The 22,056-nt window shown below is 47.7% G+C and overlaps 1 protein-coding gene, 1 long non-coding RNA gene and 1 pseudogene across 2 annotated transcripts; 2 read left to right on the plus strand and 1 right to left on the minus strand.

The window, feature by feature from the left end:
• Nucleotides 1–5,079: 5,079 nt before the first annotated feature.
• Nucleotides 5,080–5,900, minus strand: LOC150019510 (calmodulin-alpha-like). The gene has a single exon (XM_090266458.1). It carries the CDS (start codon nt 5,795–5,797, stop codon nt 5,348–5,350), a length of 450 nt encoding a protein of 149 aa, XP_090122584.1. The 5' UTR covers nt 5,798–5,900; the 3' UTR covers nt 5,080–5,347.
• A 4,523-nt stretch (nt 5,901–10,423) lies between these two features.
• On the plus strand, nt 10,424–14,119 carry LOC150019511 (uncharacterized). The gene is made up of 3 exons (XR_016509256.1): nt 10,424–10,488; nt 13,050–13,162; nt 13,500–14,119. It is a non-coding gene; the product is annotated as an uncharacterized LOC150019511 (long non-coding RNA).
• A 6,854-nt stretch (nt 14,120–20,973) lies between these two features.
• On the plus strand, nt 20,974–21,392 carry LOC150019512 (large ribosomal subunit protein eL32 pseudogene; annotated as a pseudogene).
• Nucleotides 21,393–22,056: the final 664 nt, after the last annotated feature.

Genomic DNA, 22,056 nt, shown 5'->3' on the forward strand with positions numbered 1-22,056 from the left:
AGTTCCTGTACCTATTGAGAATCTGCTCTTGATGACTTTTCAGGGTAGGAGGGAGGGATCTTGATCTTGATCTTGACCTGAAATTTTGTAAACTGGTCCAAATGATCTTATAGCTAAATTTTTGTCTGTCCTACAGGTTACATGCCCTAGAATCTCTGTATTTGTAGACCAAGAGGGAGTGGACTGGTGGTGGTTCATTTTATATGACAACCTGCCTGGGCTAAGGGACATCCAGGTAGCTGGTGAACATTATTTGTGGGGGTGTCTGTGCAGGTGTTTCTGGATGAAATTAGCATTTGAACTGGTGAGCTGAGCAAAGTACATCACACTTTCCCTCAACATGGTGGGCATCACCAATCCACTAAGTGCCTGAACAGAACAAAGAGTTGGAGGAAGGGAAGATTCACTCTGCTTGAGCTGGGACATCCCTCTTCCTCTGCACCAGACATCAGACCTCCTGAGTCTCAGGCCTTTAGACTCAGATCAGGACTCGCACCATCAGTCCCCAATTCTCAGACCTTCAGACTTGAATTGAACCATACCACTGGCTCTCCTGAGTCTCCAACTTGCAGACAGCACAGTTGGAACTTCTCAGATGAGCTAATTTGTATAATAAACCTGCTCTTACCTCTCTCTGTATGTCCTATTGGTTCTGTCTCTCTGGAGAACCTTAACTACTACAGAACTGTTGAAATCTTATGGTCATATGGGGGCTGTTTTCATAAAAACAAGGCATAAGAGAGTCGCTCTCCCTCTTCAATCACACCTGGGGTCTTCTCTGTCCTCAGTGAGTGTGACATTGCAGAGATGCGTCTTAATCCCATGGGAACTCTGGAAGCCTGCTCTGTAGGTGGAGGTCACACCTCATGGGGGAGGGAGCCACATCTAGCGCAGGCGGTCTGGGAGGGTTACTGTTAAATCAACCACAGTCCAGGAGCCTACCTGCCCTGCATTCAGAGGTTTCAGTCCAGTGTATTGTTGATGGATTTTACTTTATTATTTAGGTTCTGAGAAAGGAGACTAGGCCTCATTCACAAGAAACTTTAATATAAGGTGCACTTTGATGAGGATTGTACAAAGGGCAGGAGGGTGGGGGCGGAGATCCAGTCACTCTCTCCCAGAGTACATATCGAGAATCTATGATGTGCCCTGTTCTGGAAAGCTCCCTGGAGGAGGAGAGATTTGATATGAACCTCATCAGGCCTGTAAGGAATAGGCATAAATTAGAATTTAAAAGACTCAGGGGAATTCAATGAAAGAAAGGTATTATTTAGTATATGAAATTTTAAACATCTGTTTTAACCAGTAGAGTAATTACTGTAAAATCAATGTACTGACTAACATCTGGAAGAATTGGGGAAAATTTTTGTTTTAGTTGAAATTAGTTGTCTTCACCCCAATCACTTCCAATAGATTTATCAGTTCAGCTCTGCTCACCTGAATGTCAGTTTTATGTTTTATTCATATTTCAGACACAAAAAATTTACAAACAGTTAAAACACACACAAATATCCATTTGACTGAGCCACTTAATAAATCTATGAATTAAAGGAAGCACTAAAGCAGCAGTCTATATTGACAATCTGTTAGAAGAGAGAAACCTGGAGTGATGCTGGGCCACAGAGCAGCCCACAGCTCGGGGCTAAAAAAAAAAAGAAGAAGAGAGAAACCTGCCCCATCTATAACCCATAAAATCCTTGATGTCAGAGACATGTACAACTATTCAATCTTGAAGGATTCATTTTCCTTCCTCCAGGTCATAGACACCGTGTTCTGAGAAAAACAGACAGACAGACAGACAGGTAGGGAAGTTTCTTCTTTGTCAGGTTGTAGTGCAATGTTTATGTGAACTGGCTGCAACTACAATAATTTATCAAGCCACAAGTAAAACTAAACAAAACTAAAATATTAAACTGGACAAAGAAAACTTCAGAGAAATCTTCAAAAACTGTTAACATATCTTGCCCAACACAAGTCTCTATAATTCTTAAAAGGTGTTTGTAAAAATAATTTTTTGATAAATTGAGAAATAATCAGCAAGTGGACAATTTGCAGAACTAGTCTTGGTGAAGTGGCTTTCAGAGAAGTGGCTTTCAGAGAATCGAGTTTCCCTGAAGTGTCTGCCCTAAAGCCGCGTTGGCTCCTCAGGGGCTTCTTGCACACTTCCTACTTCTCCTCCGTGTTCTAGACTGGGGCAGAGCTGCTGCAGGGACTCCATGGGAGGGAGTGGAGCCTGGCTCAACCCTCAGAGGTCTTCAAGGAAGTTTAGAGTCAACACTGAAGCCAGTTCTGTGTATCTCCTGCAGAGTCAGGTATAACAAGAGTCATTAAAACTCAGGATTTCCAGCTTCCAGAAGACAATCTGCCCTATAGGTCCCCACCAACCCCCTCCACCCAATCCCCTTCCCCAAGACCAGACCTTCCTAGGGCAGGGCCACCAGGTGATGTGTGAGGGTCACCAGAGGGGATGGCCCTCAGAGCCCTCAGGTCCACTCCACGTCCTTGTCTCATTTGGGACCTCACCTGGGTCGCTTCCTCTCCCAGACCCAGATTCTCTTTCTGTTCTCCTGGGGCAATAGATAAAAAGAAGTTTCTTCTGCTTCCTTCTTGCCTTGAGGCCCCAACAAGCCATTTTCAGAACAGCTCACCAGCCAAATCTCCTAGGTCCCTGGCTACAGGTGGCTTCATCTTTCTCCTCCCTTCTGTAACTTCTCATCTCTCATGTACTGCATGCATTACCTTTAGTATAACATATTTTAGACATACAACAATAGGAAGAAGCACACAACTAGCTTCCATGTAGCTGACAGCCAGCTTAAGGAACAAGACATGAGGGTATCTATCGAGGGCCTCTGTGCCTCCCTCTCTGAGGAAACATTAGTCCTGCAGTTGGAGTTCACTGTTCCCATGTGTGAGCTACATATTTCTTCAGTCAAAAAAAAAAAACAAAAACGAAAATAACACATACACATTCTTTTAAAGAAAATAAAATCCATTTTACACTCCATGAATTTGAAGAGTTACTTATTCTCAGACATTTGGACATGGTGGACCAGGAAAATGTCGAAATTAATTTTCGGCGCACGTAGGACTCTCAGAATAAAAATAACATAAAAAATTTTTAAAAACCCACAAAACTATCATCTGCTATTACAGCGGCTTTATAAAAGAAAGATCATTTAACATGAAAAATACGGAGAGCATATTCTCGGAATTTTAAAACTGAATACATCTAGGTTAGTCAGAAAGTTTTTATTTTTCTCATTTTCACATAGCATGGAAAACTTCATCTTAGCACCCTTGACATTTAGGAATCACTAATTCAGAAACTCAGACTGCTGTGACCTATGTCCCTCAGAGGATGGGGACTTTCTGGAGGGAACCACCCCCATCCTGGATTCAGGGAGCACTTTTGCCACTCAACCCTCCTCAGATCACCCCACTGGGTCTGCAGCTGCCTCTGTCCCCATTCCTTATCTCTAAGTCTTTGTCTGCAAGTCTTTATCTCCTGATGAAGACACCACACCTTCCTCCCCAACCCATCCCTGCTCTCCCTCAGAGCCCTTAGGGACCTCTGAATTCCTTCCCTTCTTCCTTCACAGTCCCCCTAGCCCTCTGGTCACCACCCAGCCCTCAAGCCCAGGGCCTTCCCTTACTGTGTCTGACCACAGGCCATGCTCTGGGACGGATATGAACAAACTCTGAGGACGGGACTAGGACAAACCAGGCAGCAATGTGTGTGGGTCACAGGAGACTGGAGTGACCCACTGAAAATGTCAAATAGGGAAGAATAAAAGAAAAATGTCATTGATGTGGCTGCCCTGCCCTGAAGACCTGGCCCCATTCCCACCCACTCCACAGGCGCTCATGTGAGAGGATGGGAGGTGCAGGGCCTGACCCAGTGTTTTGCAATAACCTCCTAGGAAGGCTGGCTCTGCCTCTCCCCACCCTGAGCTGAGAATCCCTGAGGTGACACAAACCAGGACAAGATAAAGTCAGTCATCACTGACAGTGTGGGCTCAAATTTCATTCAGTCAACAAGAACAAAAGAAAACCTCATTTCATGAAAGGGGAAGTGGAAGCCCATCATTAAATGGCACCCAGGGTCACACAGCTTGTTGCAGACAATGCTGATTGGTCCCTTAACCCCCCAGGCTTCAGTTTCTTCATGTGCAAGATGAGCTCAGATTAGACAGTCTCTGAGAACCAGGGTGAGGGAGCCTCAAAAACTCAGAGCTGGGACAAGCAGCCTCATATGGGTCTAATTTTTAAAAAGCACACAGCAATATCATAAACCCAAGTTCAATGGCGGCTCTCCTGACATCCAGGTGGGCCAGCGGCGGCCAGCAGACCCTCATCGTCCGTCTCCATCTTTCTGACTCTTCCCAGCTCTTCTGTGGAATGCACCCACAGCCTGGGAGCAACTTCAGAGCCCCCAACTCACAGAGGGGCTGCGAAGGGGAAACAACAAGGTGTTAGGTCTTGGGGGGCCAGAAGAGGAAGGAAACTTCTCAGAGATGGCTGGCTCTCTGCTTAGAAACACCCCAGGCCACGTCCCCTAGGGTCTGACTGACAAGCAGCCCCACCTCATGTGCCGCAGTACCTTTGCCCATCACAGCACCTCTGTCTTTTCTTCTTCCCGCCTGTCCTGCCTTCATTCCAGCAAGGCTGCCTCCACCTTTGTGGCTTTTAAATTTACACAACCCCACATCTCAAATACAGGACACACCCACACACACACACAAACACACACACGCTTTTTTAAAAAATCCAGTTGGCTGTATTGAAAGGATAGTAAACTTTATTGTTTGTGCTGTAGGCAGTGTCCCAGTTCTGGGGTCCAGACTCTGTCCTGGCCCAGAAGCTCAGGCAGAGAACCTTGCCTCTCCCACCCATGGCCATCTCCAGACCACGACCACACCTCCTTTGCTCCGCGGGATCAGAGGGGAAGCAACAGGCAGACATCTGGCCCGCTTGGGTTGGTTCTCCTGCCAGGACCAGTGAAAAGGGTAGAGGCTCAAAAGAATCCCGAATGCCATCGTTTGGGACCCTTCGAACATTCAAGCACCAGCCACCACATTCAGAGCTCACATTCCGTTTATTTGGACCACCAGCTGGCTTTGGGGTTCCTCACAACAGCCCTGTGAGGTAAGGAGCACCCCATTCACTGCAGAGAAGTGCAGGAGCAACCCCAGCTCCCCCAGGAACAGAGGGCTCCCAACAGCACATAACCCAGGCCAAGAGGCCAGGTGTCCCACCACCCAGACTTTCCCTTTATGTCCCCGTGTACAACAGGCAGGACCCCCATAACCAGAGTCAGGCAGAGGGGATCGGCCGGACCAGGGCCTCACTTCTCGCCGAGGATGCGCGAGAACTCCTCATAGTTCACCCGTCCGTCTTTGTCCAGATCTGCCTCCCGGATCATGGCCTCCAGCTCCTCCTGCGAGAGCTTCTGCCCCATCCGGGCCATGGCCTGCTTGAGCTCGTCTATGGTGATGTAGCCATCACCATCCAGGTCGAAGGCTTTAAACACCTCCCGCGTGTCCTGTTCGCCGCCCCAGGACTTCATCCTCTTAACCATCTCTGCCAGGAACTCCTGGAAGCTGATGGCACCATCACCATCCGTATCCACCCGGGCGATGAGCTCCTTCAGCTCGGCCTCAGACGGGTTCTGGCCCAGGGACTTCAGGACTTCCCCCAGCTCCTGCACGTTGATGGTGCCATCCCCGTCCTTGTCAAACTTGGAGAAGGCTGCCCTGAACTCAGCCACCTGCTCTTTGGACAGCTCCTCTGCCATGTCGCTTGCTGCCAACCAGCTCAAAGGGCTCTTGTCACCTGGGGACCGGTGGCTGGGACGAAGCTGTGTCTGTATGAGGGCAGAGCTCAGATGGCAGCCTTGCCATGGGGTGGGAACACCTCCTTTTCTGCAGTCGGCAAGGGAGGAGGCAGGCTCCCCACCCACCCTATGTCCTCGGGCAAAATCCTCCTCCCAGGAGGGACTGATCAGCTGTAGACCAGAAATGCAGGAATTGGAGTGGCAAGGCCCGCCCTGGAGAGGCTGGAGGGTACTACCTGGCACTGTGGGGCCTGCCAGCCTCTCCTGACCCAGAAGCTTCTTGTCAGGTGACTCCCACAGAGACCCCAGACAAGCTGAGGGGTCAGGACAGCTTCACAGTTTATAGAGCTTGAGCCTGGGAAGGGGAAGGCGCCTCCTCAGCAGACACAGCAGCCCTATGGGCGTGGGTTCACTGTGTCAGGTGTTCCTGTTCCCCTCTCTCAGGGCTGCTGTCCTGCTCTTGTCCCTCAGGGCAGGACTCGTGGAGATCAGGTGGAGCTAGGATTGAGTGGAAATTTACCAGGGTGGAACCATGGGTGTCATCAAATCCCAGTCCAAGGCTGTCAACAAATCTATAGATGGAGGAAGTGGCCAGCTGCCTGGAGCTTTGAGAAAGCAAAGAGCTGGGTGGCGTTCAGAACCTGGCACATGGGTGGTGCTGAGAATTGATTATTAAATAGATGTTCTGAGTGTGACTTAAGAGGTGAGGAAACAGCTTCCTGTCCTGCAGAATCCTTCTGTAGCTTAATTCCATTCTATCATTAAGTCCAAGGATCTCTGTGCAGACACAGGGAAGGATTGGATATTGGTTTTCATTCATAGGGTAGTCTTTCCTGAGAGCCATTGGGAGACTAGAGAGTATTGGGTGGCCCGAGCAAGCCAGCCCCTGAAGATGCTCAGGGGAAGAAGGATATAAAGTGGTGGCTGAAACTGCTAACATGGTCAAGCTTGCAGGTTAACTAAGAGTCAACCCTATGCGCAGAAGTCCAGTCTGGGAACCTCCCCAGTGCACTGTCTCATCTGTTCTTTGGAAGGAAATCCCACCGCTCTGAGTAGCAGAGTTTAAACCAAGAGCTTGGCCCTTGGGGACTGTCCTTAGTTAGTGAGACCCAAGACTGTAAAGAGACATTTGCCTTGAGGTCTCCACAGTGATTTTCTCAAGAAAAACCTTTCTCGATATTTATAAATTCCCATGAGCCCCTGGCACATCTACCTGTATGTAAGGAATAAACTCTGTCACCCTCCAACTGAGAAATGTGATCAATTCTATCCCTCTCTGGTTCAGCTCTAAGACAGACTGAGGATTCTCTCCTTCCCTGTAGGGTAGCCAGGCAAGCACCTCCCACCCCTGAGCACTGCATACCTACCCCCAGCCCATGCCTAGTCGAGGGGACCCAGATGGAGAGACAGAAAGGGGAAAAGCTCCTTTTATAAAGACATCTAGAAGAAGCATTGCTATTTCATCTTTGTGCTGAAATAGTAAGGAGGCCTTAATACATATTAAGCAACTAATTTCTCAATGAAACTGACAACCAGTATCGGTTGGAACGTGTGGATCCACTTAAGAGACCAGCACAGGGAAGCTCTGGCTTCGTAGGCGACAAGGGAAGGGTGGAGCTCCTAATAACTGGAGCAGCCCAGCTTCTTTATTTATTTTTTTAAGAACATTTGAAGATATAAATCTATATTTTAAATTTCCCTTTCTTTCATCTTATTAACAGGACTTGTGATTAAAAACCCAAGATGCTTATTATTTTCTTATTTTTCCTTGGTATTAAATAATACATGGTAAGGAAGGGAGAGTGTTTCCGATGCTACCAGATGTGGGCTCTTCATTCAAGCTCCATCTCTGATTTGGGAACTTAACCTGTGTCTCAATGTCTTCATCGGTAAAATAGGATAATATGTCTCCCATATCTGATCAGGGCACTTAGGATCAAAAGTCAAAGTACTTTGGTCAGCAGAAGATGTTATTATTCTATGACAAACCTCGTGTTTAGTAGCAAGCTGGCTTGTGTTTGATGTAAACCAACACTCCAGAAAATATCCACTTGAAGGGGAGCCTTGCTCCCACTTTTGCTATTATATCTTTCTTGATTGCACTGATATAATAGACTTGTCTGCCTGGAGATTTAGTCACATCAAACAGTCCATGCTCTGAACACTAGTCGGCTTTTGGAAATCAGTTCTAGTGGATGCAGAGGCTTCTATTCAAAAAGAGCATCTAGCTAAGAGTCGTCATGGGACAAGATGATGACCATTATTCATGTGACACCCATTCTTTCTATGTAGAGATGGGGGCCCCAGGGGGTGAAATCCTATGCCCAAGGCTACCCAGAATTTGGGGAGAGAGCCGGCTTCTGGCTGAGCATGTCTTCATCCTTGGCCCATCATTTTGGGTCCTGCTTTCTCTCTGACACAGTGCCTTCTCTGTTCAGAGCAAGAATCAACACTGAAATCATTTCTTCACATCTTCCCACCCACCCAGGCTCCTGCCTAAGTGGGCAAGTAGCTGGGTCCTCTAGGCCAGAATCAGGAATACCTCTCTCAAGTGACCAATACCACAGGGCATATGACAGCCAAAATTAGGACTGGAAAAAGGAGCATTTATTGCCATCTCTGAATAAGCTTGATGGAGCCCCTTTCTTCCTCTGTGGGTTTAATTCACATCAACCTGGGTGCAGAGCCCAGCCCTTTGGAGGGACTGGAGAAGAACTAGAAATGCCTTATATTCATGGTGTCTCACAGTCAAAGCACATCCATAGGCCTGTGAGCTCCCTGTGTATGATGGGAGTGAGGCTGTGCCCCGGCCAAGGAGCCCGGAGCTGAGGAAAGTGTCACTTGCTTGGCACCCCACAGCTGAGTCCCCTGGGGCCACGTAAGAAGCATGAACAGGTGCCAAGGAGCACAGGATAGCAGCACCTGATGAGAGTCGGTTTTGCTAAAGGAGTACCTGAAACCAATGAGTATGTGGTTTGGCAAAGAGGGGAGAAGGGGGCAGGTTTCTTAGAGAAAGCTTTGAGTCTTTTTGATGTCCTCTGTTGGAGGTCAACTCTCAAGCCCAGGACTCATTCCCTCTCCTGCCCCTCTCAGTGTATCAGCATGACACTGTTGCCAGGGAAACCTCTACTCTTCCTAATGAGAATGGCCATGGTCCTAGAAGAGAGGAGGAGAGATGAGACCTCTGCAGATGTTGCAGAAAGGAGGAAACCCTCTGCAAGTGGCTGAGTGAGTACTCAGGGGTGTTCACAAGGCCTCGAGGAAGGAGAATTATCATAGTCAGGCTGCCTGGTGTGTGTGTGTGTGTGTGTGTGTGTGTTGGGAGAGGGCTAAGGGGGTGACTGTATTCTGTTCAGATGTTTAGAACCAGTGCTGAAGCCAGCTCCAGCTTTCACAGGAGCCTGACCTCAGGAACAAAGCACACTCCAGCACTCCCATTACTCTGTGGCTTTGTGGACAAAAACCTGTGAGAAACCAGTAAGACAGGTCTTGGAGGCTCCTCTTGCTCCCCTGACTTGCCAGGACATGCTTGTCACTCACCCCTGAGCCAGTGTCTGGTGTTGACACCACCCCAAACTTGCCCAGGGTAATCCCAGCTCCTGGAAACAAGGAAGGAACCTACTTAGGAATCATTCCATGTCCACGTGAGGCCACCCTCTGTCATCCCTTTCTTAAGGAATGAGCAGAAGACAGCAGGCTCCAAGCCCCCGTTGTACCCATTCCACTTCCCACAGAGGCAAGATAACATTTGACTTTGGACCCAGGCAGCTGTGGGCAGGGTCCTGGCTTCCTGTGTCACAGGCTGTATAGCCTGGGGCAGGTGACTTCATCTCCCTAGCATCAGCTGCCTACATTGAAAAAGAGATAATACCAGAACCTGCTTTGTAAGGTATTGAGAAGGCTGAATGAGCTTCAGGGAAAGCATTAGCTCAGTGCCCAGCATCAAGTCAGTACTCAGTAAACAGGAGCATTACTATCAGTCATGTATCCATTGGGCCCAAGTCCCTTTTCCTCCATGCGTCTTCTGCCAGCCCAAGGCCTAGCATTCTTGAAGCAGATCTGGATGGCTTCTAACTTCTCAGAAAGTCTTCAGCTCAGTTAAGCACCTGGTCTCAATGACACCAGGGACAGGGAGGGTCTGTCCTGCTCACTGAGTCATTCCCATACCCGCCTCGGAGCAGGAGCTTCTGGCTGTGGAGTGAATTTTACAGATGAACCTCATTCTGCAGAAAAGATCACATCTTGAGGACTCAGAAGTTGGAGACCACCTTTCCATTTAAGATCCCTGTGCAATCACAGGTGTGGTTTCTGGACTCCCAGGGGGTCACCTGGGAAAGCGCAGAGGCCTGACTCTCATGGAGATTGTGTTCAAAGAGACACATCACGTGTCTGTGTTCTGGGGATCATGTATTTGATTGCCCTGCACTCAGAACAGTGGCTGGCACCGGCTGCTATGTGTTCAGTGCCCACAATTTGCCTGGACTTGTTGGGGTGGTTGGCAACAGCAGTCCTTCCCCCTCTGTTTTGATCAATGACACACCTGGGAACTTGGCAGGACACACACTGCTCTCTGTCCCAGACCCAGGGCTTACTCACAGTTCACACACAAGCCTGGACCCAGTGACAATGGTACCGGTTATCCAGCACCTTCGGTAAGAAGTGCTTTCAGCCAAGTGTTTTTCCAGATAACTGAAACTGATCCCACTAACCACTGAGCATTTTAATTTGAACCATCTTTGGTGGAAGTCTTTCTAAGGGTGTACTTTGTGTTTTATTTCCTGTCATTTTAAACAAATAAGGTGGAATAAAATTCCAGTGGTTACAGATGCTCGATGCAACTGCCAGTCACTATGTAGGACTGCCCATGGGGACTTTATGCAGGTATGTTTGCCACACAGTCCCAACTTGCGCTAATTTTCTAGTTGATCCCTCCCGCCTCTGTCTTCTGGTCACCTGTTAGTCTTCCATCGGTCTTAAGCTTCACTGCACAGCTATTATTGACATAACTTAAGGCAGAGCTCAAAGTTGTAAATCAGCAACTTTAATCTAAAAACAGTAATAAATCAATTCCTCTGAGGGTGGTGCTCAGTGCTGCTAATATATTCCTGGATTTAGAACCAGATCCTAAAGCTCCAAGGCTGCCATACGTCTGAGTGTGTATCAGAGCAGCCTCTCTCTCTCGTATCTCTGCTCCGGCCACTGCCAGTTCCATCTACTTGGTAAATAATAAGTAAAGGAAGGAAGCAAACCTAAGATATTGCTGCGACTAAAGGAGTGACTGTGACGCATCCAAGAGTCCCAATGCTCTGCTCAGAAAGAGTGAATTATGACACAGTGCTCCCAAAGCTGGGGGCCACAGGTTCTGTCTTCCCATAACCTGAAGTTTGCTTGGAGAACTTTAGCTGCGTTCTCCATCATCCCTACACCCTTCTCCCCAGAAAGCTATCCTCCCTTTGCCCTAAGGAGAGCCAGGCACTAAGGCAATGGGGTCTCTATACAAACAAGTGTTCACGTGACAAACTCATAGAACCTGACAATACCTACAACATCTCTCTTCTCTGCTTTCCTCTGTCCTCTCTCTTCTCTTTTCTTCTTTCGCTAGTAAAATGTCACCTATATGTGACAGCCTTTTTCTAAGTAATCTAGCAATATCTTATGTATCAAAACTAGTAAGAGGATTGTATGAGCATGAACAAAAAATCTAGGTCATACAAATGGATTGGGGAGGTCCAGACCTGCAGGAAAGGGGGAAGCTGATTTAAAAAATGAAAAGATGAAAAATGTGTCTGATATGGTCAGTATGTGTGTGTGTGTGTATAAGAAATTGGATAACTTTTTTTTAAACTTTATTTTGCTCAATACCTCCTATTTTAATAAGGACTCATTTATTTTCTTCACAATTCCAGGTCTCAGAGAGCTTCTATTTTTTAAAAAAAGAGAATCCAGAAAAGCACATGTAGCTGGATTAAATTTAAAATACTAGGTTTACATTCAAGAGCTCTTGCTAAGAGAAGCATTGTCTTCTGGAGAATTGAACCCCTCGCTGCATTCTCAGGGTGTGGGGACACCCCGTTGTGGACTGGGCATTTTCTGGAGAGCCTGGGGACAAAGCAGCCCTGGGTCTCTGGGGCTTCCAGACCAGGGGGGTTTCAGTGGGGTTCTTTTTTCCCCTTCATTTTAGATCTACCTTAAGGACTGTCTTCTCAGCTTCTCAAACTTGCCAGGACGAGATAAGCTCTTGGATTTTTTTTTTTTTAAGTTGCAAAGTTGGTGTCTTTGCGTGTATCCATGTTAAATAAATAGATATGCTCACTCCATTCAAAGAGCAAAGCCTAGGATATTCAGGGGCCTGGGCTGGCATGTGGGAAGTTATTTGATTCCCTCATCCCATAGTGGTGCAGTTGACTGTAACACTGTGTGTCACATTCCCTAAGACCAGGGACCCACGTGCATAGCTTAAGAAAATACAAGTGTTTCTATATCTGACAGCTGTTGACAGTGGTGAGGACAGATTTCCTGGCTGTGAAGCTACGCTATGACGGCCCGTTTGGCGTCTGACATGACGTATTGGAGGCCTCCTCCGGACTGGGCCATGTGGTGGAGGACATAGGCGAGATTCCAGGAAAGGAGTCAGCTTCAGAGATAAGGCAGTTTTCAAAAAACACAAATCCAAAAGCAGCCCAGGCAAGCTGAGAGCAGGCAGCGTATGCTCCTCACACACAAAGCTCCTGACAGCAGGATTCCCATGGTGCCTCTTTTGCTCTTTGCTGCTGACCCTGGTGGGAGAATATTTACATTGTCAGTTGTTCAGTTGGTCCCTGCCCCCAGGGGAAAGAGTAAGGGGCTGGGAAGGGAGGGTGGGAGGTGGCTAAAGGCACAGGAGGCGTGAGCTGCTCTGGCCTTGGCAGGCCTGTGTCTGGGTTCTTAGAACGATCAGGTCGCTGCAGCGAGGACGCGGGGGACTTGGGTCTAAGCAGGGCAGGCCCTTACAAGCTCCAGTGCTTTGAAGACACTATAGTTGGCTTTGATATCATCACTTGTAAGAGGTGACTAACACCTAACCCTTGTGCCTTGCAGAACTGTGTGAGAGTTAAATGGAAAATCATTCGTAGGAGTGCTTTGTAGCCTACAGAGCAGCCTAAGGAGGCCTGGGGTCAATTTTCCCACCTTCACCATCACTTTAACCCTCTTAGGTTTTCCTTCTTCCCCACAGGAGCTAATGGGCCTTGGACCAGCTAACCACCAGTAAATGAGTGACACTCATTACCTCCACATCCTGGGCTTGACACGAGGGTCTTCTTAACACAGATGGTGGAAAGGAAGAAGGTAATGACCCTTGGCCAGAGAGGATAGAAAGACAGCGACTAACAAAACCATGGGCCTAACAAAGCAAAGGATGGGGACTGGCACCCAGTCCTACTTGTGCTTGTCCTGGAGAACAGGTTGTCTCTCCCTTGGCAGAGACAGAGGGCACTGGCTTAAACCGGGTCAGAACTAAGAGCCTGGGAGAGCAGGACCGGCTCCACTCCAGCCTGGCAAGCTCATTGCCTAACTTCCTGGGCAGGCCATGGTAATGCGCTGCTGCCATTACCTGAGGGAGGGGGTGACTCCTAGTGACCCCCACTGACCCTCTAGGAAAGTGTCCTTAATATGCCATTTCCAGGAGGAGAGCTGGATCAGCGCAGACAACCCCTGCTGCCTCAGCTGGAGCTGTTTCCCCAGAGGCACCTGTACCTGCAGAGGAGTCCCACGCAGCAGAGGGAGTGCCAAGGCTCGCTCCTTGGGGAGCCCAGGGCGGTGCTGTGCTCAGGAGAGGAGAGGGGAGAGCAGAAGGGGTGTGGTCCTTCTCACTACAATCCCTTGACTTGGTGGGGCTTGGGGTTGCCACTCTCCATGTCACAGATGAAGCTTCAAGGGGTCAAGGAAACTGACCAAGTAACACAACTAGGTCAATAGTAGAGTCAAACCCAACCTTCTGCTGTGTAATTCCAGACTCATGTCTTACGCAGCAGCCAGGATGCCTCAGCATCAGTCCAGCTGAGTACAGGTGCTTCTGACTCAGGAGCAAGACAAGCACATCTGCATGTCAGGTGCCCTTGCTTCCAGGGCGGGGTGTCACGGGCCCAGCACCTTCACACAATTACTAAATATGTCCTGGAGCGGCTGTCCCTCTCCACTGCCTGTGAAGACCCCAGCCCTTTCTCTGGTCCCTGGATCTTCTGACTAGGAAATGATTGTGTTGAGCAGAAGAAATGTGCTTTTCTGCTAATCATTCCCTCATCTCACGTGAATAGGTAAATAAATATCAAAGTGCTTGATATTTGTTTATTAATTACCCTTTCCTCCAATTCTGGTGACCAGCTGTGGGCCAACAGTGAACCCATTTCAGAGACTGGGAAACTGAGTGAAAAGAAGGAACTGGCCCCTAGAAGCGAAGTTAGAAGTAAAATATGTGACTGTGTGACTTTGCGTGTATCATAGACTGACCATCCTATGGGTTCATTACTTTCCACATGCACAAAGCTCCTATTCCTAACCAGACATCTCGTCTTGTGGTTCTTGGAACCCACCCACCCCTATTGCTATCCAGGGCTTGAGCACCAACCACTGCCCTGGATCTCTTAATATCTTAGTGCCGAAGACTATAAGCCACGGGTCTCTACTTGGGTCACCCTGCTGTTGGGTAGACATTTAATTGTAAAAGTTATACACATATTTGCTCTTTTTATTTGCCAGTGAAATTTTCCCAACCATTTGCACTATACCACTTTCTTACAAATCTAGCTGTCCTGTAATATTCGCCCCCTAACTCTAATGTCTGTCTTCTTTTCTTCCTACAATATGCTCCTCCTATACCACTTCTTCTCTTACATCTTTTATATTCAAAAAAGCACCCCTGTGCCTTGCTGGCCCAGAGAGCTTGAGGTCTCATTGACATGATTTTCTGTGTCCCCCCTTTCATCCTCCCTAATAATAAGGCCCTACCAGCCCATTCTGTGCTGGTTTGGCTCAGTGGATTGAGCGTCGGCCTGCGAGCTAAGTGTCGCTGGTTCGATCTTCCAGTCAGGGCACATCAGAGAAGGAAAACTCTGACTCCAAAAAACCTCCACTGCCTTGCGGCATACCTCTTCAGGGGAAAGGCTAAGGGAGTAAACCCCGACAGAAAATCCGGAGCCGGAGTCCCTAAGGCGGTTTGACGTTGTAGTCAACACCGGCAACTCCTGCGGCGCACCTGAAGCCAAGCTGTATTGACTCCGTCTTTCCCTTGGACCCTTCAGCTGCGAAGAGAGGGGGGGTCTGCTGCATGGGCAACAGCAGACCCTCCATATCACCCTGCCCAGGCTCTGTAGCTTCAGCTTCACTGGAGAGGACACTCCAGCGTCATCGCAAGATGTCGATTCAACACGGGAGGAGACAGATACCGTGTCACTCCTGAGTCAGACTGCACAGCCATTCTCGGCGGTGCAGATAGACTCTTAAGAAGCTACACCATCGTCTCTCGAGACGGACGGCTGCCGACGACGACCAGCCCATTCTGTGCCTGCACAGAGGCCTTCTCTCTCTTGTCCACGGTCTCATGCAGCCAGCCCGCTGAGTTTCTCAGAAGCAGAACTGGCTTCTCCTCCTGTTTCTTTCCTTTGGGAAGTTGCTCTTTCCTGTTCTGCCACCTCATAACTGGTTTATAGTGAATGAGTGATGGTGGTGTGCTCCTATTCTTTTCTGAAGCCCCCTCGTCACAGCACAGCCCTGTGCCTGATATGACACGGCTCCTGGCATTCCTGTCGCCTTCGGTCAGGTCATATTTCTGACCGCTTTTACATCAGGGTTGCAACAACGTCAGTAGCCCCCAGCCTTTTCTTTTACTGGGTGATCCAACCCACCCTGACATCACCTCACTGCCTAACCTGGGTAAGCCACACCCATGTCTCTGCTGTCCCATTTACCTCAGAGAGAGGAGTGATGTGAATATCAATGCACTCTGCTGCTTGTAGTACCAGGTGTTGTGCCAAGGGCTTTGAGGCATGACCTCATCTTGTCTTCACTGTTTATTCCTCTGTTACAGATGAAGCAAGTGAGGCTTAGAGAAATCACACAACTGGTTTGCGGAAGAGCTAGGGATTTGCATCTCGGCTCACCTTCCTCTAGAGCCCAACCCCTCTGCACTGTGTTGGAGCCCCTCTCAGTGTCTGATAATCAGCTGTCCTTTGGGCGCCATTGAAGACAGCTGGAGCACAATTTAAGCAACTCTTGGGGAACTGCTGAGAGCTGGCAGCAAAGGCTTCCACTGGGAGGTCGCAACCTCACCGTGCACACACTGTGGCAAAGCACAGTCGTAGCATCAACCGGTGCCCCGGCACTGGGCAGGGACCTGTCTTGATCTGGCAGAAGGGCAGAGTGCTGTGGGATGATGGTAAGCCCACCCATGTGCCAGGAGGAGGTGATGTGTCAATCACGGTCCTGCCTCTCTGCACACTTACCTAATTGGAATCAATTTTAAAGTTTAAATTAGATAACTCAGTAAATGTACTTGGTACATAGACGTTTCTCAATACATATCTGTAAAATCCTTGCAAACAATTTTATCCTTTTAACATCACTTTCATCAGTCCATATTTACTTTTGTTCACCATGATCCTTCTATCTGCTGGAGCATCTGTGACAAACTGCCCTCTGACTCTCTCTTGACCTTCTCTCTCCCTTGATAACCTCATCTTTGTCTACAGAGATCTCTTTATTTGTTTTTTTCTCTACTTTTATTCCAATTTATTCACCAGTGTTTTTTAATGTCTGTGCTAGCCACTAAACATGGAGATAATGATTTGTCTTCAAAAGTTCTCTGGTCTATCTCTGGTTGGTGTGGCTCAGTGGATTGAGCGCCAAAGGGTCACCGGTTCAATTCCCCATTGGAGCACATGCCTGTGTTGTGGGCCAGGGCCCCAGCTGGGGTGTGCAAGAGGCAACTACACATTGATGTTTCTCTCCCTCTCTCTCTCTCTCTCTCACTTCCCTTCTCTCTAAAAATAAATAAATAAAATATTTTTAAAAAAAAATCTCTAACCTTTAACTCTTCTTTTTAAGTATATTTTATTGATTATATTGTTACAACAGTTTCAATTTTTTCCCCTTTGCTCCCCTCTACCCAGCACCACCCATCCCCCAGCAATCCCCCTCCCACCAGTCCATGCCTAACTCTTCTATAGAAGAGTTTTCTTCACATTTATTTACTATGTCTGACCACTTTCTGACATCTTGAAAAGAGAGCAGTTTTTTCTCCTTCCTTGAACATCCCTTTTATCCTAGTTTTAATATTTTTCCTTTCTGTCCTGGTGGGAGTTCTCATCCCCCGTACTTGCTTCTCCCAGTACATGAGCTTGGTTCTCCAGTTTGATCTTGTTTCTAGGTGTGATTAGAAAGGGCAGATATCTGCTTTCACATGTTACTCTCTCTTACCTTACACATAAATCCTGTCATGTGTGCTGGCCCATTCTCCTTTATTGAGTATATTATAAGCTGGTATCACTGAGAGTGAAATAACCTTCTTTCAGAACTAAAGTCTTCTAAACAAAATCTAAATATTTTAGTTTATAGTCAGCTTGTTTGTTTTCTCAAGGTATAACATGTTTTCTAAGATCTACTTGAAATTTCTTCCTCCAGGTATACTTTATATATATATATATGAATAAAATGCTTGACCTCTCTGACTCCATCTTGTTCAAGCCTGCTTGGTTCCCTTGGCCTTCAGGCTAACGGCTTCTGCTTAGTTCTGTGTGGAGATATGCTCATCATTAGAGGAGTCTGCTTGCAGCTGAAGTTTTACAAAAATAGCCCTTTACCAGAAGGTGCCTCCTCTGAGGAGATAAGGAAAGTATGGACAAAAATAATGATTGTTTATCAAAGATTTGCAGGAACCTTCTGACAAGCCTCACACCAACTAGCACAATCTTCCTCGGACCCTTCCTGGCACCTAGATATCTGTGGTGGTCAATCACCTCTCACCCCTCCCATTTCTCCTTCCCTGACATAAAAGTCTGAACTTTGTTAAGATAGGTTTGAGGTACCACTAGGGCTCCCATCTTCTCAGTTGGCACCTTGTTGATCAATAAACCTTTCCTTATTCCAGACTCTGATGTTTTGAGTTTTGATTTTTTGAAGCATTAGACACACAGACTTTGGACCAGTAACATAAATATATTTGTGTGTGTGTGTGTGTGTGTGTGTGTGTGTGTGTGTGTGTGGAGAGAGAGAGAGAGAGAGAGAGAGAGAGACATAGTTTTTCTATTTCTATTTCATTTTTAAAAAGATATTAGGGTGGGTGTTGGTGTGTGCAGCATGGGGCCCTTTCTCCTACTGGGCAGCATGAAGAGCCCACCTAGCCCTCACATGTCGTACACCTTCTATTTTCTTTCTCGAATGAACAAGGTGCCCACACAGGGTCTTCTTTCCCAGAGCCTCCCCTCTGCCAAGGCTGCTACAGTCTCAGCCCTACCAGGTCTAGGGGCCAGGTGCTGCTCATACCCGACCTCTCAGGGAGCAAACTGGCCGCTCTGCTGATAGACCCTGTCAGCCTCCAGCAGGCGAGAGGAAGGCCGGCTCTCCCTGCATTCCACTTGTTACCTAGAGACTACACAAGCATTGAATTCTGCTAACACCTTATTGGTGAAAATAGCGATTCTAGCTTTTAATGTCCTCCCTCCCAAGGACTCATGTCAGACACAAACACTTCTGGTCTGGGTGAGAGAAGGTGGGGTTGAGGGAAAAGTTGAGGGGGTGGATGTTAGGCTCAAGGGACAGACCCTAGGCTGGGCTTGTTCCCCTTGTCTTTCAACGTCAGTGGTGTCATTTGAAAGTCCTATCTATGGTCTCTCACAGAAACCTTCTCAGGCATCATGAGTCAGTTCTGGGGAGCCCACCCTTCCTGTACACCTCAAATGCTCTGTGCCTCTGGGGGCCAGCAGTGAACGCAACGCCCTCCCCTCCCCGCCCCACCTGCTTGCTCTGCTATTGCTCCTACTTACTTAATGGAACTCAAATATTAGTTCTCCTCTGGACCTCCTTTCCCAGGTCCTCCTGAGAGTCAGTTGCCCTATCCTCTGAGCACCCAAGGTATGCATTCATGACATGTGTACCTACACTATGAGCTCCTTGACAGTGGAGATACTATCATAACTGTCCTGATGTCCTCAGGCCAGGAAGGCACTGGCACAATGTAGACTCACATTGCAAAGTAGTCTGAGGAATAATATTTTTAATGCTTATTGATTTGAGAGAGAGAGAAACTTTGATCTCTTGCCCCCCATACTCACCTCAAACACCAGCACCCTACGTATGTGCCCTGACTGGGGATCAAACCCAAAACCTTTTGGAGCACAGGACAATGCTCCAACCAACCAAGCCAACTGACCAGGACAATAAAGTTCTTTTTCTCTCCTGATCGATTCTGCAAAATAAAATTCACTTTCTCTGTCAATCAGAAACATATATCAAACTTCTAGTTTCCAAGGAATGTGGCTGCTTCCACCTGTGTGCCTGGATCCATCTCAATGGCCTTCAGAGCAAGGGTCCAGTGGGATGTTTTCTTCCTTGGAGCCCTGAGACAGACAGCCTCACAACACACTTTCTCTGCTCCCCTCAGAGGAGGAAGCACTGTGTGCCTTCTCTCCTCTTCTCCTTCCTCTGGGGTATGCCTTTACTACACGACCACTTCCCAAGGACTCACAGGACCAGGCATTGCAACAAAGCCCTGGGGAAGGCAAGCAGCTCTGATGAGAAGCTTCATCGTCGATTCTGTCTTCTTTCCTTTTACCCCTTCTCTTGCTCTAATTCTTGGGCATGTTTTATTCTTCCCTCATCCATTAAGCTCCCTTTGCAGCTGATGCTCACCCATGGCGTGTCCTTAACCAAACCTAGAAGGAAAAAAGAAATCTCAGAAGTCAGTACACATCAGTTTCCTCCTCGCCCGCTAACTGCCATGGTCCTTGCACTTCCTCTCTGTGCTCTCTTGGGCCACACCACACCCCCACTCTTCGCCCCTTTCACCTCCTTAATAACTGCCGCATTTCCTAGGCTCATCCTCTCTCTGAATCACCAAATTTGGCCTCTTCTCAGCCCATGACACTTGATGTTCTTTTGGTCATCTCCGTGTTCCTTTAGAGATGAGATGAAGAGCTATCTGTTCCCTTCCTTGTACAAACACAAAAATGCACACACAGAAACAGCACAGAGTTTTCTGTGGTGGCACTGTCAGAGTCAGAACTGGGCCTCAGGATTCTTGGTGTGCACCAGGACACTAGATTCATGTGGTTGGTGGCATTGGTGTCATGAGCATCCTGCCCACTCCTCCCTACCACACAGCACCCCTCATGGGCCCTCCATCATCTTCCCCCAATTTTATCAGTTCATTCATCCCAGCAAATCTGAGTTCTTAACCAGCCATGCGGCTTTGGTCAAGCCTTCATCATCCACTCAACAGAGCTTTTCAACTGCCTGTGATGTGCTGGACCTGGAGGATAAACAAGACACTCTCCCCGCCCAAGGGCTTGAGGCTGATGCCCTTGGGTCCTGTTGCTAAGGATAGTCTGTCCTGGCAGCACAAAAAGGGACTGACTCAGAGCAAGAGACCCCTCTGCTATGCCCATTTTTGTTTCTCCCTGAGTAGTTGTATAGTCCTGGATAAGTGCTTACATGTGATGGGTTACAATGTCCTCACCTATAAAATGAGGGGGTTGGACTGGATAGATAAGCTTTCAGAATTTCTTTAGCAGTGGAAGCCATGTTTCAAATGAAATCTTACTCTTTCACATGATAAATAATAGTTAATATTTATAGAGCTCTTCCTGTGCTCCAGCTTCCCTGCTGAGCCTTCTTGTGCATTAATTCATGGTGCTCTTTGTCACTAGTGAGCCCATTATACACATGAGGGCACTGAGCCACAGCAGTGGCAACTTGTCCAACAATCAAGAAACAGTTGAAGGGAGCTTTCTTGGTTGACAGCGGGAAAGGAAGGAGGTTGGCACCCTGGGCCCCTCCTCTCCACGTTTCCTTGCCTCTATGTATCACCTGAAGGACCTTTGCAGAGTACATGGGTTAAAAGAACAAATTTAGCTCTCTCTTCCTTGGTGCTGCCTATGGAGGTGGCAGCCATCTCTTAGTCGGCACCATGGCTGCCCTCAGACCCCTCGTGAAAATCAAGATTGTCAAAAAGAGGATCAAGAAGTTCATCCGGCACCAGTCATACCAATATGTCAAACGTAAGTGGAAACCCAGAGGTATTGACAATAGGGTGCACAGAAGATTCAAGGGCCAGATCTTGATGCCCAATATTGGTTATGGGAGCAACAAGAAAACAAAGCACATGCTACCCACTGGCTTTCAGAAGTTCCTGGTTCACAAAGTCAAGGATCTTGACATGCTACTGATGTGCAACAAATGTTACTGTGCTGAGATTGGTCAGAATGTCTCCTCAAAGAACCACAGAGCCATTGTGGAAAGAGCATCCCAGCTGGCCATGAGAGTCACCAGTCCCAATGTCAGGCTGCACAGTGAAGAAAATGAATAGACAGATTGTGTACACATTGTATTTGTGTTAATAAAACCATAAAATTCTGCCAAAAAAAAAAGCTAATTTAGCCCTGCCCACTGTGGCTCAGTTGGTTGGAACATTGTCCTGTAAACAAAGGGTTGTGGGTTTGATTCCCAGTCAGGGCACATACCTATATTGCAAGTTTGATCCCTGCCCCAGGTGCATGTGATCACATATAGGAGGCAACAAGCTGTTGCTTCTCTCTCACATCAATGTTTCTCTCTCTCCCTTCCTCTCTCTCTAAAGGAAAAAAAGATTTTTTTTTTAAAAGAGCAAGTTTAAAACCACTGCAGGAATGGCCCCCTCAATGTGAGATCTGATTAAACTGGAACTGCCCTTTGCCTGTTTCAAATCACTTATCTAGGTACAGAGCTCACACCCCAGACTCTCCTGCTTTCTCCACACCTCCTGTACTTACCAGCAGGCACACGTGTTCACACACACACACACGTACACATGCACATGTCTTCCTGTATTAAATGCAAAGGTTTTATTACACTCATAAAATTTAAAGGCTTGGCACTTGGAAAAAATGCTTCTCCTGTCTCTTACTGAGTTCCACACTCTCAGGGAAGATCAGCTTGTTCTCTAGAATATAATCACCACCACCACCATGGTGTGGGGGCATGAAGTAAACAGG

This window comes from Furipterus horrens, unplaced genomic scaffold (assembly GCF_987537825.1).
Source record: "Furipterus horrens unplaced genomic scaffold, mFurHor1.1.pri manual_scaffold_2, whole genome shotgun sequence".
Classification (NCBI taxonomy): domain Eukaryota; kingdom Metazoa; phylum Chordata; class Mammalia; order Chiroptera; family Furipteridae; genus Furipterus; species Furipterus horrens.

Coding starts and splice junctions, on each gene's coding strand:
- LOC150019510 (XM_090266458.1), bottom strand. CDS start 5,797: ATGGCAGAGGAGCTGTCCAAAGAGCAGGTGGCTGAGTTCAGGGCAGCC.